The sequence below is a fragment of the Stegodyphus dumicola genome, chromosome 12, assembly GCF_044657685.1.
Source record: "Stegodyphus dumicola isolate Sdum_Otavi_A_Nest chromosome 12, ASM4465768v1".
Classification (NCBI taxonomy): Eukaryota; Metazoa; Arthropoda; class Arachnida; order Araneae; family Eresidae; genus Stegodyphus; species Stegodyphus dumicola.
In genome coordinates this window covers 95,461,006-95,475,842 of record NC_140779.1, presented here as the reverse complement: position 1 = coordinate 95,475,842, position 14,837 = coordinate 95,461,006, and the positions used below count along the sequence as shown (strand labels likewise).

Below are 14,837 nucleotides of genomic sequence, written 5' to 3'. Positions count from 1 at the left end.
AACTTCCGTTTAAATTCGAAATGCGATCTCTCAAATCAACGAAGGAATACATTTTTGGCTTTAAATTCTACATTAGTAGCAACTGTATAATAGCTAAACTTACCAAAATATTTGTAGAAAACCGTCAAAATTCTAGAAATTGCTATAAAATCCCGAAAAATATTAGGAAGATTATGCTTGCCAATTCCACGCTGAAAAGACGAAGATGAGCTCGACAGTAAACGAACAACTTGTGGAAAAAATTCAACGCTAAAATATAAATGCATATGCGAAATTTTCCAAAAATTTCTGATAAATATTGTACTCTCATCGTAAATATGTATGGACTTATAATGTGATGAAAACTGAGTCGGTAAAAGAATGGATTAAAATTTAATTTCCCAAAATAAATTGGTTTACTAAAACTAAATAAAATAGATAAGTAAATAGTAAAAAAATTGTGTAACAAAATAAATAATGATCTTTCTTAAAATACTGCCCAACAAAACATGTCGAATAATTGAATGTTCACAAGCTTGGAAGCTAAAATTCTAAGTCTACAGGCTACTAGTACAAAGAAAGAGGAGGGAGACGAAACTAAACGGAACAACTACTTCTTGGCATTCAATAGCGGGGAGGCAATTTTATGGCTTATCCATCACACTAAGGGGAAGCAAACATACTGCCTTAGGCTGGGCCATCTTAGAGAGATTTCAGAAAACGAAAGCAATTTTTTTTGGAGGGGTTTGTTGTCTGACAACGCGACCGTTTTCGAAGCATTTCGTTCCGAGAAGCGGGCTCGTTGATGGGTTAACAATAGAAACAAGATACAAATGGGAATCAAAAGACACGTCTGGCCTTCACTTTTCCACATAGTCGCCAAACCTGTTTAGGCATTTGTCAGAACGTTCGACCAACTTGTTTATCCCGTCTTGGTAGTAATCAGGGCTCTGCTCATTGAGCCATTTCTCGGCAGCTGTTTTCACTGCATTGTCTGAGGTGAACCATGTTCTGGATAAGTATCGCTTCAACGCCGGAAAAATGAAATAGTCACTTGGAGCCAAATCGGGGCTGTATGGGGGGTGGTTCCAGACCTCCCACTTGAACCTTTGCAGAAATTTCTGAGTCTGGCGAGTTGTATGGGGCCTGGCATTGTCATGCAGAAGAATGACGCCTTTGCTCAGTAATCCAGGCCGTTTGCGCTGGATGGCTTTACGCAATTTCGTTAAGGTAGCACAATAACGATCGGCCTTAATGGTATGGCCACGCTCCAAATACTCGATTAGGATAACACCAGTCGTATCCCAGAAAACGGTTGCCATCACTTTACCGGCAGAGGGTATGACCTTAAACTTCTTCCTCGTCGGGATACAGCGTGTTTCCACTCCATCGTGGTTCTTTTGGATGTGGGGGAGAAGTGATGAAGCCATGTTTCATCACCGGTAACGATGCGATCAATGAAGTGTTGGCCGTCTGAATGGTATCGCTGAAGAAATGTGAGGCTGCACATCATTCGACTGGCCTTATGCTCTGCGGACAAAGCACGTGGAACCCAGCGGGCACAAACTGGAATATCGCAACTCATCGGTTACTATACGCTGAACGTTACCATAACTCAGGTCCAACTCTGAGGCAATCTCACGCACGGTTACTCGTCGATCCCTTTGGATGATTTCTTCAACATGTGCCGTGTTGATATCCGTCCTTGAAGAACTTGGACGGCCGCTCGCTTCCATATTGCGTTTTTCCACATACTCCCTGCCCGCTTGATAAGAACGACACCATTTCTCTACCTGTTGTCTACTCATTGCTTTGTCCCCGAATACCTCAACGATTTGTCTGTGAATTTCGGATGCGGCCACATTCTTGCCCCATAAGAAGCGAATTACGGCTCGCACTTCTATGCGAGAACACTTTTCTAGACGTCGTGCCATTACTGTTGCTCTTAAGTGTCTGTGTACTGACGCTACTTACTCATAGAACCGCTGTAGGACAACTAGCGCCATCTGTCTACCACCCTGGGTAGAAATATTCGCTCCACAATTATTACGTTTCAAAGGCCTTCTGCTTGTAAACTTTTTTCTGGATCAACCTACGTAGTATGTTTTTAACTGTCAGTAAACTGTTTTCCTTCGGCATTAGTCCGGATAATCGAGAGTACACTCTACTAAATTATTTCAACATCAACTGAGTTCATTGCATAATATGAAGTTAACGTTTCATGATTTAAATTAAATTTTTGTTGTTAAAAATTATTTAATCTCATTATTCTTTAAAACTCCTCAGTTATTGATTTATTAACATAAATTACAAAATATTTAGCTTTAAAAAATAAACGATTATAGTGATTCATAAATAAGAAGGAAATTCCATAAAGTCTTATTTGAGATTCAGTTTAAAGAGCCTGTTTTACATTTCAACTAAAATATCTTAACCCAAATATCGGTCTTTATAGAAAAGATATGTTTATTGTATTGCTTATTATACATATACAAAATTAAATTTTAAATCTCAGCTTGAGGACAAGCCTCACATTTAAACTTCCGGATGTAATTGCTGTCGGGGCACTGTAGTTTTGGAATAAAAGATCTGTTCTAACAGTTTTTCTCCTCTTTTGAATCACCAAGGAGATGTAAAGGGTCACTTTAGTGTCTTCCCTCTCGCTTCGTGGGCAGCTGAAAAATCCTGGTTTCCTTTTTGTGCTCTTCGTGTGAGACGCATTTTTTTTTACATGGTAAAAAGTTTAAGAATTCTGAAAACTGTGACGATAAGTGTTATTTTTTGTTCTTTCGCACATTGCAATTCACCGTAAGGTACACCTTGCACAGACACACACACACACACACCAAAAAAAAAAAGTGGGGGGGGGACAGTTCTACATCATCCGTTCTACTGGACTGATTATCGAAATTTCACTTGTATTTTATATGTATCAAAAGAGCAGGATATATATAACATTTATATATAGCATTATTCTAACATAGGTATTTTGACATAAAATTCAGACTTTTTCTGAAATAACATCAAATATTCTTCCATATTTCGACTCAAATTATGCTGGATATTAAACTTTGTATTTTTTGATGTGAAAATTATGGAGAAATTTAAAAATTTATCTTGGCGCATTTGTTTCAAGTTACGGCAAGAATAGTTCACTTGGCGAACTTCTTAATTTATAGCAACCTATTTCTCTTTCCTTTTTTTCATTGTACATTAGCGAATAAAAGGCCATCGCTCATACTTTCAAATAATTTTAACAAAGTGTGTAAACCACAGTTGACGTTATTATCGTTTATAATGAATACACCAAACTTAAAAACCCGCCAAAATGCAAATTCACATAGATCTTATCTTTATCACGTACAAATTTTGAATAAAATACTTTAAATTTTTGCAGATATGCTTAGAAATACATTTACTTTAAGATGATGGTAAAAATTTTATAGGCTATATTTCAAAAGTTTTTTTTCCAAGAGATTTAAAGTAATTCAGTGACCATAAAGACGCCATGATTTTTTCTAGTCAAGCAACGAAGCTTGAGAACTGTTTCCTTTTGGACTAAGAATTCTTTTTCTGTGTGATAAATAACTGTCATGCTTCAACTATGATTTTTCGTCATTTGGATTTCATTCATCAATGGCTGGTGAAAGTTATATTTGCGAAATGCTGTATCGGAATTCTTGCTTGACTTCTAATTCTTCCGTATTATGATTCTGCTCTACAGAGCTTTAAGAACTATCTTAATTAGGTAATAATACTATCTTTGATTGGCAGCTTTATTTCGGCCTTAAATCTTATTAAATACATGCAAGTAAGAAATAAAAATGCAGTTTCATTTTATGATACAATGCAAGTTAACAAGTAAGTAATAATATTTCAATTTTTTATCACTTCAGTATTGCAGCACTTCAATTTAATGAAACCTTCATGGTAATTATCATTTAAATATCTTTATTCTTTAAGGCAGAAACTAATTAAATATTTTTCCTAATACAGTAGAGTCCCCACACTCTATTAGGAAAAATGTGGACTGAGAGTCTGTCGAGTTTCGGGAAAATCGAAGGAATGCGGTTTTTAGAACTTTTAATATTTAATTGTGAATTACTTCAGTTTTTTTGTAGCACAATACTGGACACAGAAAAATTCAGCGTACAATTAAATTAATGTTGATTTTTTTATATCAAGTTCTAGAACAATAGAAGTCATAAAAAGAACAAATACCCTAAGATAATTGAGTAAGAAACATACAAAAATGGAGAAAAACTAGTAGTAGTTATGTCCTCCATGTAACGGAGAATTCCTTCAACGGCCTTCAGTCCTTCACTATGGGTCATCATTTTAGCTCTTCCGTTGTCTTCAGTCTCTTCGTTTTCTGATTCATCTACATTTTTCTCCATTCTTCAACATAACCATCATTAACTTCTTCGCAGCCTGGAATTTTTCTTAAGCAAGTTAACTATTTCATGATTTTCTGACTCTTCCCTGATTCGTTTCCTGAATGATACAGCAACTCTCCAGGAACGAAGGAGGCTTTATCTGCTCGATTTTTCTTCAAGTGTGAACTATCCATCCATTAACATACAACATATCTATTTTTTTCAGTTTCTCAATCGTATCACATACTTCCTCGAAGGTCAGGACAAAAAATGAAAGAAATTTACGTCTGTACATTTTCTTCAGTGCCTCCAAAACGTCCTGGTCTATCGGCTGACACACTAAAGTTACTTTAGGAGGGAGAAACATAGCTCTTATATCTTCGTCTCCTAACTGTTCTGTATCAGGATGGGATGAGGTTAAATATTGCTCCATCGGATCCGTTTGATGAAAACATCCTTCCTGTTTAGTACCGGAATCCGTTTGACGGATTCCGGTACTAAACAGGAAGATCATAGTTGGTTTTTCGGTCCCATTAGTGTACGTGTTTACCTTTTTAAACGTCCGGGGATTCTTTGATTTGCCTGTAAGTGCTAGTTTGAACTTACGGCTGCCTGTTGCATTGCTGCATGCCAAGATTGTGACTCTCTCTCCTACCTCTTTTGTAGCTAGGTGCCGATTGTTCTTCCCTGAATGCCAGCACTTTTGAAGGTAGCATTCGAAATTTCGGAGCGATCTCATCATAGTTATAAATTTGATCTCCAGATATACCCTCCTTTTCAATTAGTTTGTGGAAATTATTCTTGAATATTGCAGCATTTTCCCCACAAGTGTTTAACTGTCCGATTTCGGACCTCTTTACACCCTATCAAAGTAAACCGTTTATTACCTAAATCCATGGTAATTTTGTTTACCCCTTTGTCCCACTTTGTCCGGTCTCTTTAAGGTATCTAGTTTCATTTCCATTGTAACGTTAGTTTGTTTTGTTTTCTTTTCGAACAGCACTTTCACTTCACAGAATATCAAAAGTTACCCAAAATATGTAACACTTGGATGTGAACTGAAGAACATAATGAACTGGCGTTAGTTTAGTTTGTAATGAGATGCAGTTACCAAACTTCAGACAAGTCTCCTAATGTTTCGCAACAATAGACAGGAATGTGAGTGAGAGGCAAGCCGCTAGCTGGCTTTCTTCGTTTCCTCGACAGAAGTGAACAGCGTTGGCAAGCATTACAACATATCTTGAAATTTGTTAAGGAGTTCCAAGAATTAATGGCATAATGCAAAAATGACAAAAGTTCTAGAAGAAGAACACTCAAATCTTTAAACAGAACAGGAAAGATGTATGAATAAATAATATTAATAATAATAATAATATTTTAATAATAATATAAAATATAATTAAATAATAATAATAATATTTAAAAAATTCCTAAAACGTTTTTTAGTTATCCGGAATGTCGAGTTATCGGGAGTCGAGTTTCTGGGATTCTCCTGTAACAACTATTTTTTTTATTCCTTATTACTGAATTATTGCATTCACAAATTAGTTTTGTATTCATATATATATTTGAGTTGTCCTGTATTTTTACTACTGTTAGAAAGATGCAAAAACATAATAACAAGAGTGTTTATTTATCTTTTCCTTCCAGTGTTTAACTAAGGGAACGTTATTATACACCACAACTCAAAGGTGCCGCTATGGAGAGATGTGAAAAAGTTCAGTTCACCTCAGAATCAAACATGGTAAAAAACTGAGGCAGTATACAGTTGCTCTAGTACGTTAGCTTACGCCAGTTCTAGAAATGAATGGTATTACAGAACTACAGAAATTACTAGTAATTACAAGAGATTAATAAATTTCAGAAAAAAATATATTTTACACTAAAAAACGAAAGTCATGAGACTAGAACATTTTTGAGTAATAGTCCCCGCTTTTAAAAAGAGTTTGCGATATAAACAGTTAAATTCTTTTTTTTTTTCCAAAACAATATTAGTTTTATTACTAAAAATAAAACAAAAAAATTTATTCCACAAGGAAACACCTCCCATAAACGGCATCATGGCAATCACCTCTCCTAAATGACTATTATTAACAGCGCCCAGTATTTTTCTGACAGCAAAAATAAACAACAGTACTAATAATTACAAGTGTATTTCCCTAGCTGAACCGATTTCTAACTTTATCGGGACCGTCGAATACCAAAGGCGTTTTAAATTAGGTAGTAGACTATAATAGTTCCATGTACTGTAAAAATTAGTAAAAGTATTTCTAACAACAACAACAATAATAGTAATCTTAAATAATTCTGATTTTAACGGCTCACCATAGGGCTTGCTCTCGTTTTTGTGCTCTGGCTGATATAGCAGTTTACTAATCTGCTCTTAGACTCCCGTCTACTAACGAATTGTTTTTGTCATTTTGAATTTTATCACTAAACATCACTTTATTCGTATTTACGCCACACAAAATATTTAACTACAGTATATAACTACAGTAATAGAGTGCTACGTGTTGGTATATATTTTCTTATATTCGCTAAAAATAATGCACATAATAATAAAATATAATAAATAATAAAATAACATTTGGTGGCAACATCTTTTTATTTGAAAAGTGATGCTGAAGAAAATGTGAGATTCGAGATTAATAAAAACTCTGGTGCTAAAATGAACGAACATGAACCCTCCCCCCCCAACCCCCACGCCCAAAGTTTCCGTTTTTATGATAAAAGTGTTTTTGAAATCGTTTTGAAATATAAACTTTATCCTTATTTCATATCAGTTTAATTTATCTTAGAAACCTTTTTGGATGTATTTGTTACACGTTAAATAATTCATTATATTTCTAAAGTATTTTTAGAAATTTTTTGTTTTCTTAGCTATACACACTGATATGAAAGACATCTTTAACACTTAATCTGCTTAGTAAAGGTTAGTTATGAAGTTATGTATTTGATATCTCTCATGCTATTATATCAATAATTGTCATATATTGTCATGAACTACTAGCTTACTTTAGTTAAATTCATTAGTTTACCTTTATGTTTAGTTTTATAACCACAAGGGTATGGTGGATTTGTAAGAATAAAGAATGTGCCTTTTGTAAATAATAGCTCAATGAAAGGGTCTTTTACACCCTTTCCATGTTGTATTCATCTTTTTTTTTTTAACGATAAGTCACCAACAAACTTAGAATTAGGTTCAGTAGCACTGTACGTTAACCAAGGATACTACACGTTACAATGTTTTGATTTAATAAATAAAATTTAAAATTTAGATAAAATTTGTTTTATTAAAAGAGTTTTACAGTTTGGTTACAAAATCAGGCCATTAGCTGCTTTTAGATCGTGTATTTGGCCTACATGAAGTTTGAGTTTAAAATCACTGGCATAGAGAATATTGCAATTAACAACGTAATTTCGCTTACTTAGACTATTTAACTAATTATAATTTTTCTTTATTCACTCATTGTTTATATTTTGTCTCAGAAATGCATACTAGTTCAAGTTAAAAAAATAAGAGTGTTTGTTTAAGTATTAATAATAATAAATGGCAAATTTTAAACCTATTTTGATATTCGAAAAGTATGGTTTCTTTACATGTGAATGAATATTTATTCACAAATGTATATCTAATATATTTAATATTTATTTTACTCCTTCAATCTGTAAGGAACATGCATATTCGTAGCCGATTCAAAGGTTTCTGAACAAAAGTATAAAACAATTCTTTCTACATTAACCGGTTCATTATCGAAATATAGAAATATTTAATATACATTTGCCTCAACTAAATTAATAGCTTAATTAGATATTCTAAATGAGCTATTTTACATATTATCAAAAGTGTTTCTTTTAGAAAATGTAATGTTTATGTTTACAAATAGTAACAGGTTCATTTCCAAATGCGAAATGCTATGTCTATTGTAAACTTACAAAAGATGTACTTACATAGGGATAAGAACATTAAAGATCTATGAATATGGATACATCTAAGTATTACAACTTCTTTAAAATAAAAATACCTGGACTCTTTGATATTCTCAAAGAAATTTAATGAACTTAAATAGGATTTAATTCTATTTACGAAGCTATTTCTAAAATGTTTAGGCTCTTGAGTTTAGAATTAATCAGTTGTGGCAAACTTCATTTACGCAATGTATTCGGAGATGTCTTCATTACAAATTTTAATCAGAATAGATTCATATAAGTCTTTAACTTTTAAATACTAACTTAATGAAATATCAAAGTAGCGGTCTGAATGCAATTATTTAATCATATAATGATTCTAAATAAATTTAAATGCAAATTCCTCCTTTTCACATAAACAAGGACATTAAATAAATTCAATTAGAGGGCTTAATACAGGATGTAGACGGAAGTACTTTTATGTTCATAATAATATCCTAGATAGTGAGCAGTAATAATTGCGAACATTAATTCTTGGTGAAACGTAAATTACAAACGACAAACTGTAATCAAAGTTAGAATTATTTTAACAAAATGTATGATGCGAAGGAATACAAGCAACAAAGATCGAAAAGAATTATGAAGGAACGAGCTTTGAATAACACTCATAAAAATTTAAATACATTGTTTTTTCATGTAATAATTTCGAATAAGTATCATTATAATTCACAAAATTGCAAAGGAAGAAGGGAAAAAAATAATACAGGAAACATTTTCACAAATAATGAGCTCATTTAAAGATTTAATGAAATTGAGTAAATTAAAAAATAAATGCAAGATTGTAACAGGAGCTTCAATAATCTGTTGGATGAAAACTATTTTAATATGTTTCTCATTTATTTTCAAGAACTTTTCTTGGCACTGTAAAAGTATGTTTTAGTGTTTCAGAAATAATATCACGTAAGATTAGACGGACATAATAAATAACTATCTACTTATTAATAATAAATTTCTAAGCACATCCAATATAAATAATTTATTGCTTAGCTCAAAGGAAGAACGTTAACAAAAAAGTACAACAGGCATAATGTTAGTACCAGCTTTCGTTGTTAAGCTGGAAAACTTCAGATTATATTCGAATTTCTTGAAAAGAAATTTAAAAAAATGTTTAAAACCATGAAAACTATAAAAATATTTAAAAATACAAAATGTTAAAAAATATACAAACGCATAAATTTCATTTGTCTTCGTAAATAAAATAATATATATTCTAGCCAATTCATAAAAGCATATTTTTACTGTTGAATAAAATTTTAATTCCTTTAAAAACGATCCGAAATTTTATGGTGTACGTAATAGAATATTGTAAAAACTATTTTATCTATAATACAAAGTAAAATACAAATGTCATATTATCAAAATATGTGCTTAATAATTATAGTTAAAATAAGTTTTTGAATAATTCACAGCAGTATTAACGCAACCACTTTAGTAAAAGTCGCCAAATTTTCAAAGTGATCGAAACTTAAACTATGCCATGTGCATGGCAGTACTTTAGTTTAAACAAGCAATACCCCCCCCCCCCCAACATGCGCTCTTTTTAACACTCAAACGTTTTTCAAACAAATCGGGATATTTTTTGCTTTAAACATAACCTTAAAGAATGAAGTTCTGAGATTTCTCAGCGATAGAAGAAACTGCAGTAAAATTTCTGCAAGAATGCAGGATTTTGCTGTAATTTCGTTAAACGGGACAATTGCTTTGAAAATATTCTGAAAGCAATGATCCAAAATTTCTACTAGGACAAAAAGAAAAAAATCCGCTCGTAGACAGATTTAATAATTAATTTTCGGGATAATATATAATTAAAAAGTAAAACATTTACGCAAGTAAAATATATTTTATTTAAATTATCAGTCACTATACCTCTTCTTTTGTAAAATTCAGCATAACTGCGCAAAGGTGGTTGCGTAAATACGTAACTAACTAATTCATTTTTGCACGCTGATGAACGCGCAGTTTCATAATGTCAAAGAGAAGAGTTTCTGATATAATTTTAAACAAAGAGGGGATTTAATCGCTAACTGGGAACAATAAAACTTTTTCGAAGATTTAATCATAATAAATATAATAATAAAAGAGGAAGAAGAAAATGCCAGCGACCTAAAGAGCCAATATTGTTTGGTTTGATTTATTTAACTAAAGCAAAACTCGCGACAGCTTTCTGCCTAAGGGGAGAGATGCAGTCGTGGAGGCTTTATAAGAAAAAATGGCTTCTGTACAAGTTACACACGCGACAGACCTCCTCGTGGTGCGCCCTGATTAACAATAAATCTGTTTCAGCATTGCCTCGCTTCTTTGCTCTTTTGAGCATTTGAATTGTATTGCATTATGACAAAGTCTGGGCTGCGAAACTTGCAGTGGAGTGCCGGTGGCCATTCCAAGAACATGAAGACTCTGTTTAACTCAAATGTCATGTATTGGATTCCTGCTCTTTGTGTCATCGAGGGAGATGAAAGAGCCGATTTCCTGGCAAAGAAAGGAAGGATTATTCTGCACGAGTCTACAAAACTCCTAATTAAATTAGAATTTAAGAGGAGGTTTGCCTCCTACCTTTCAAATGAAGCTAAGGGAAAGACCTGGGAGTGTCTAATTCAAATCCAGTTATTCCAGACTTTCCTCGTCTTATATAGCCATCGCGTTATTTCGCCGTTTGACTGGACGCGATTGTATGAATGCGGATCTTTTTAAAATTTAACTTAAGGACTCTTCGGTTTGTACTTCTTGAAACTCTGGACAGTGGATGGATAAGTAGCATATTGACGAATGCACTGCACTGTTCAGCATTGGGAAGCAAGATCAAGGCTAATGGCTTAGTGGACAAATATCTAGCATTTGTATAAATAAACAAACAAAAGTTGCACATGAGGAAAACCATGAAAACGCCCATGCAGACAGCCCGTTTGCCAGTGTTCGAGTTCCAGACCTAACTACCAGTGTTTGCAGCAGAGTCAATATGAGTTAAATAAATGTTAACCCATATTTCCTCATTGTCCTAAAATTAGGACAGCACACATAAATGATCTTTGTATGAAAACTTTGAAATAACTTAATTCAACTTAAAGACGATTTATTATTTAAGACTCAGTTAACTACATATTTGTCTTTATCGCAAGTTAGAATTCATTTAGATATTTTTTATAAAATTTTTAAAATGGGGATTTTCGTGGATTTTTTTGCTTATCTTTTCAATGTATAATTTTTTTTAAAACTTTTGAGCTCCAAGAAAAGCGTACATATAAATTTATTGAGGTAATATTCTATACTTATATACCAGTAAAAACATTGTCAAAAGATTTTACCTAAAAGATAAATTTTCCTTGCATTTTTAACTGTCCTAAAAATAGGACGACGGTAAAATCCACTCCTGCATAATCCCCATTAGTTTGTAATGGAGATAATCCTTTCTTTCTCTATTATACTCCAAACATTGCTATTCTAGAACAAACCCAGGCACTTTAATATAGCTAACAGGTGCACGTTAATTGACAGGAAAGTATGTGAAGTGTGGGGAAGGGGGCTGAATAAATGTTTCAACACTGTCTCATGAAGTCAATTCGAAAGCAAAATGGATGCGCTTACACCAATCAGGATAAATCAAACGTTTTCGCGACTCATCTGACGGAACAATTTGTTCCCAACAATTCTCCTGCTAGCCTAGCCTTCATCACGGCCATTAATGACCACATACGCACCTGGTACTACACCAAACCTAATCCAACTAACTCACTACCCCTCGGGAAGTCACATACATCATTAAGCACACCAAAACTAGAAAGACTTCTGGTAGTGATCAGATTACAAATAAGCTGCTTAAAAATCTACCTCACAACGTCATATGCAGGTTGGTAGGAATTTATAAAGCCTATCTTACACAGTCATATTTCCATGTATGCTGGAGACGTACAACATCTTCTTGCTGCAAAAACTTAAAAGAAACACCTGATATTCCATCCAGTTATCGCCCGATCAGCCTCCTTTCCTCGCTGAGAAAGATTTTAGAACGCATCATCTTCACCAGACTCCAGGCGCATCCAGCATTTTTACCGAACGAACAGTTCGGCTTCCAGAAGGGACATTCTACAGTTCATTTTAGAATCTCGGAGTTGATTAGATCCGCTCTTCAAAATAAGCTTAGTGTAGCTTTCTTCATGTAGGATGTGGCCAAAGATTTTGACTGCGTCTGGCTGAGGGGATAATCTACTTAGTTCAACAGCAGATTCCTTGGGACCTTATCCTGCTTATTAAATCATTTCTTGAAAATCGGTTCTTCGCAGTGAGGCAAGGAGATACATATACTGATTCACACCCCATTACTGGTGGTGTAAGCTCAAAGAAGTATTGTAGGACACATTTTATGTCTAATGTATGTGCATGACTTGCCCAAATTCAGCTCGGATCATAATTTCCTACTCGCTTGTTATGCTGACGACACAGCACTCCTTCAAAATCCAGAAATCCAAACCCCGCCCTGGAAAAATTACAAGAGAAACACCTGCAATAGAAGAATGGTGCCGAAAATGGAGGACAAGTAGCAATCCTGATAAATCTGAAGTTCTACTCATCAAAAGATTTAAGCGCACCGACAAAATTAACTGCTCTATTTCTCTCTTCGGCCAAATCATCCCTCTAGTAAATAGGGTCAAATACCTCAGAATCAAGTTCAATAGGTCTTTCACATGGTCGACCCACATAAATATTATCCATGGGAAAATCTATGGTATCATCAAGAAACTCTACTTCCTTCTCTCAACATCCTCAGGACTTAGCGTACTCAGAAAACAGAGAATTTATACTGTTATTATCAGACCCATCCTCACTTACGCATCACCTGTCTGGGCGAATGCTAAACAGTCTGAAATTAACAAACTTCTAGTTATCCAAAACAAATTTCTAAGGATTATTACAGGTGCTCCATTTTATATCAGAAATATGAACCTTCATAAAGATCTCAGAATTGAATATGTACGTGAATATTTAAACAAACTAAACGAACACTTCTACAGCAAGGCCAAGAATAATCAGCATGGAAGTTTCGCCACTATATTAAATTATGAAATAATAGCTGAAGATTATTTTTCAAGACATTTACGACTCATACGACTTAACGAAATTCTTTAACCGCTCATGATAACTGCATCTGCCTACGGAACCCAAATTCACAGGAAATCAGCGATTAGGGACTTTAATATTATGACACTTCACATGTGTGAATGGATAGCCTAGTGGTAAAGCACTGTGCTGTGGATCGATACTCCATGATGAAGTTTAAAAAAAAATAAGAAAATTTCCAACCCACAGGACTTTTTTGTTCTAATACCTACGAAGATTATGTCCTGCGATCTGATTAGAACTGTGGATTTTGGTTATTAAATTACTATGAACTAGTTATTGCTTTTTTATAATTATTCATCATAGTACACTTTGTGTTTTTACTCCATTTCGCACTGCATAATCTACCGTGTTCAGAAATGGATGCCAGGTTCTGACACCTCTCTCAGTTTCGCATTCTCAAGATTCAATCCTCATTCTGATTTGCCAGTGCAGCTAAGTAGCAGGGAACGTTTCTGCTTGCTTCTTCCATCAGCAGATGGAGACACATTAGCCACTTAGCTCATTGTTTTTCTGAGCTCTCTCAAAGCAAAGTGCTTCAATTTTTTGAACTTCCTGTTATCTCGTTTTGGAGAACTATTTCATATAACTTCTCATCGCCATGCCCATTCATGTGAGCAGGTAAGTACTGCTATTGCAGTAGGTGCCCGAACTAAAAGGGTGGCGGATTATGATTCTCTCCACCCAGGTTTTGACGATTGTATACTCTAAAAACTCCAGTCGCCCTTTAAAAAGGGAAGTATATAAGGTATTTCTCCCGCCTTCTTGGCATACCTTCGTAGTGTGGTAATCTGCACGTTGGGCGCGTATTCCACAGGTCTGCGGTTCGATTCCCGGCGAAGGCGTTGCTAATTTTTCAATCTCTCTTGCATTAAAAAATAAACTAATGTCTCTACAAACATATCCTCCAGAAATAATAAACTCCAAGGGGAAAAAACCCCCAGAATGTCACTAAATTTAAAATTTCACTTAATACTTGGGCGTAGTGTCTGTTCAGTGTGAATTAACATTGAAATAACTCGGATTGATTGTTTGATGCATTTACTTATGAAAGGGTCTCAGTTTGTTTGAATAATAATAATTTTTTAATGATTTTAAATTTTAATTAAAAGTTACCAGTTTAATTTTATATAACTTTTTAATCTATAAAGTATTTTCTCTCTCCCTTCCGTATGCCTTTGTGGTGTAATTAGAAGCATACTAGACGGGTATTCGAAAGTTCCAGGATTCGAGTCCCGGTAAGGGCACTGTACACATTTCACATTGCCTGTTTAAAAAAATAATGACTCTACAAGTGGCACACGAACTAAAAAGGGGTGGACGGCCACCAGCAAGATTTGGCAACTGGGTCCCCTAATCTCCAGTCGCCCTTTAAAAGAGGGAGTGTATGAAGTATGAAGA

At 34.2% G+C, this 14,837-nt stretch overlaps 1 protein-coding gene across 1 annotated transcript; it reads right to left on the bottom strand.

Moving 5' to 3' along the window:
* Nucleotides 1–1,502: 1,502 nt before the first annotated feature.
* On the bottom strand, nt 1,503–1,913 carry LOC146993713 (protein GVQW3-like). Its single transcript, XM_085827412.1, has one exon. The coding sequence runs from the start codon at nt 1,911–1,913 to the stop codon at nt 1,503–1,505; it is 411 nt and encodes a 136-aa protein (XP_085683538.1).
* Between the last annotated feature and the right edge of the window lie 12,924 nt (nt 1,914–14,837).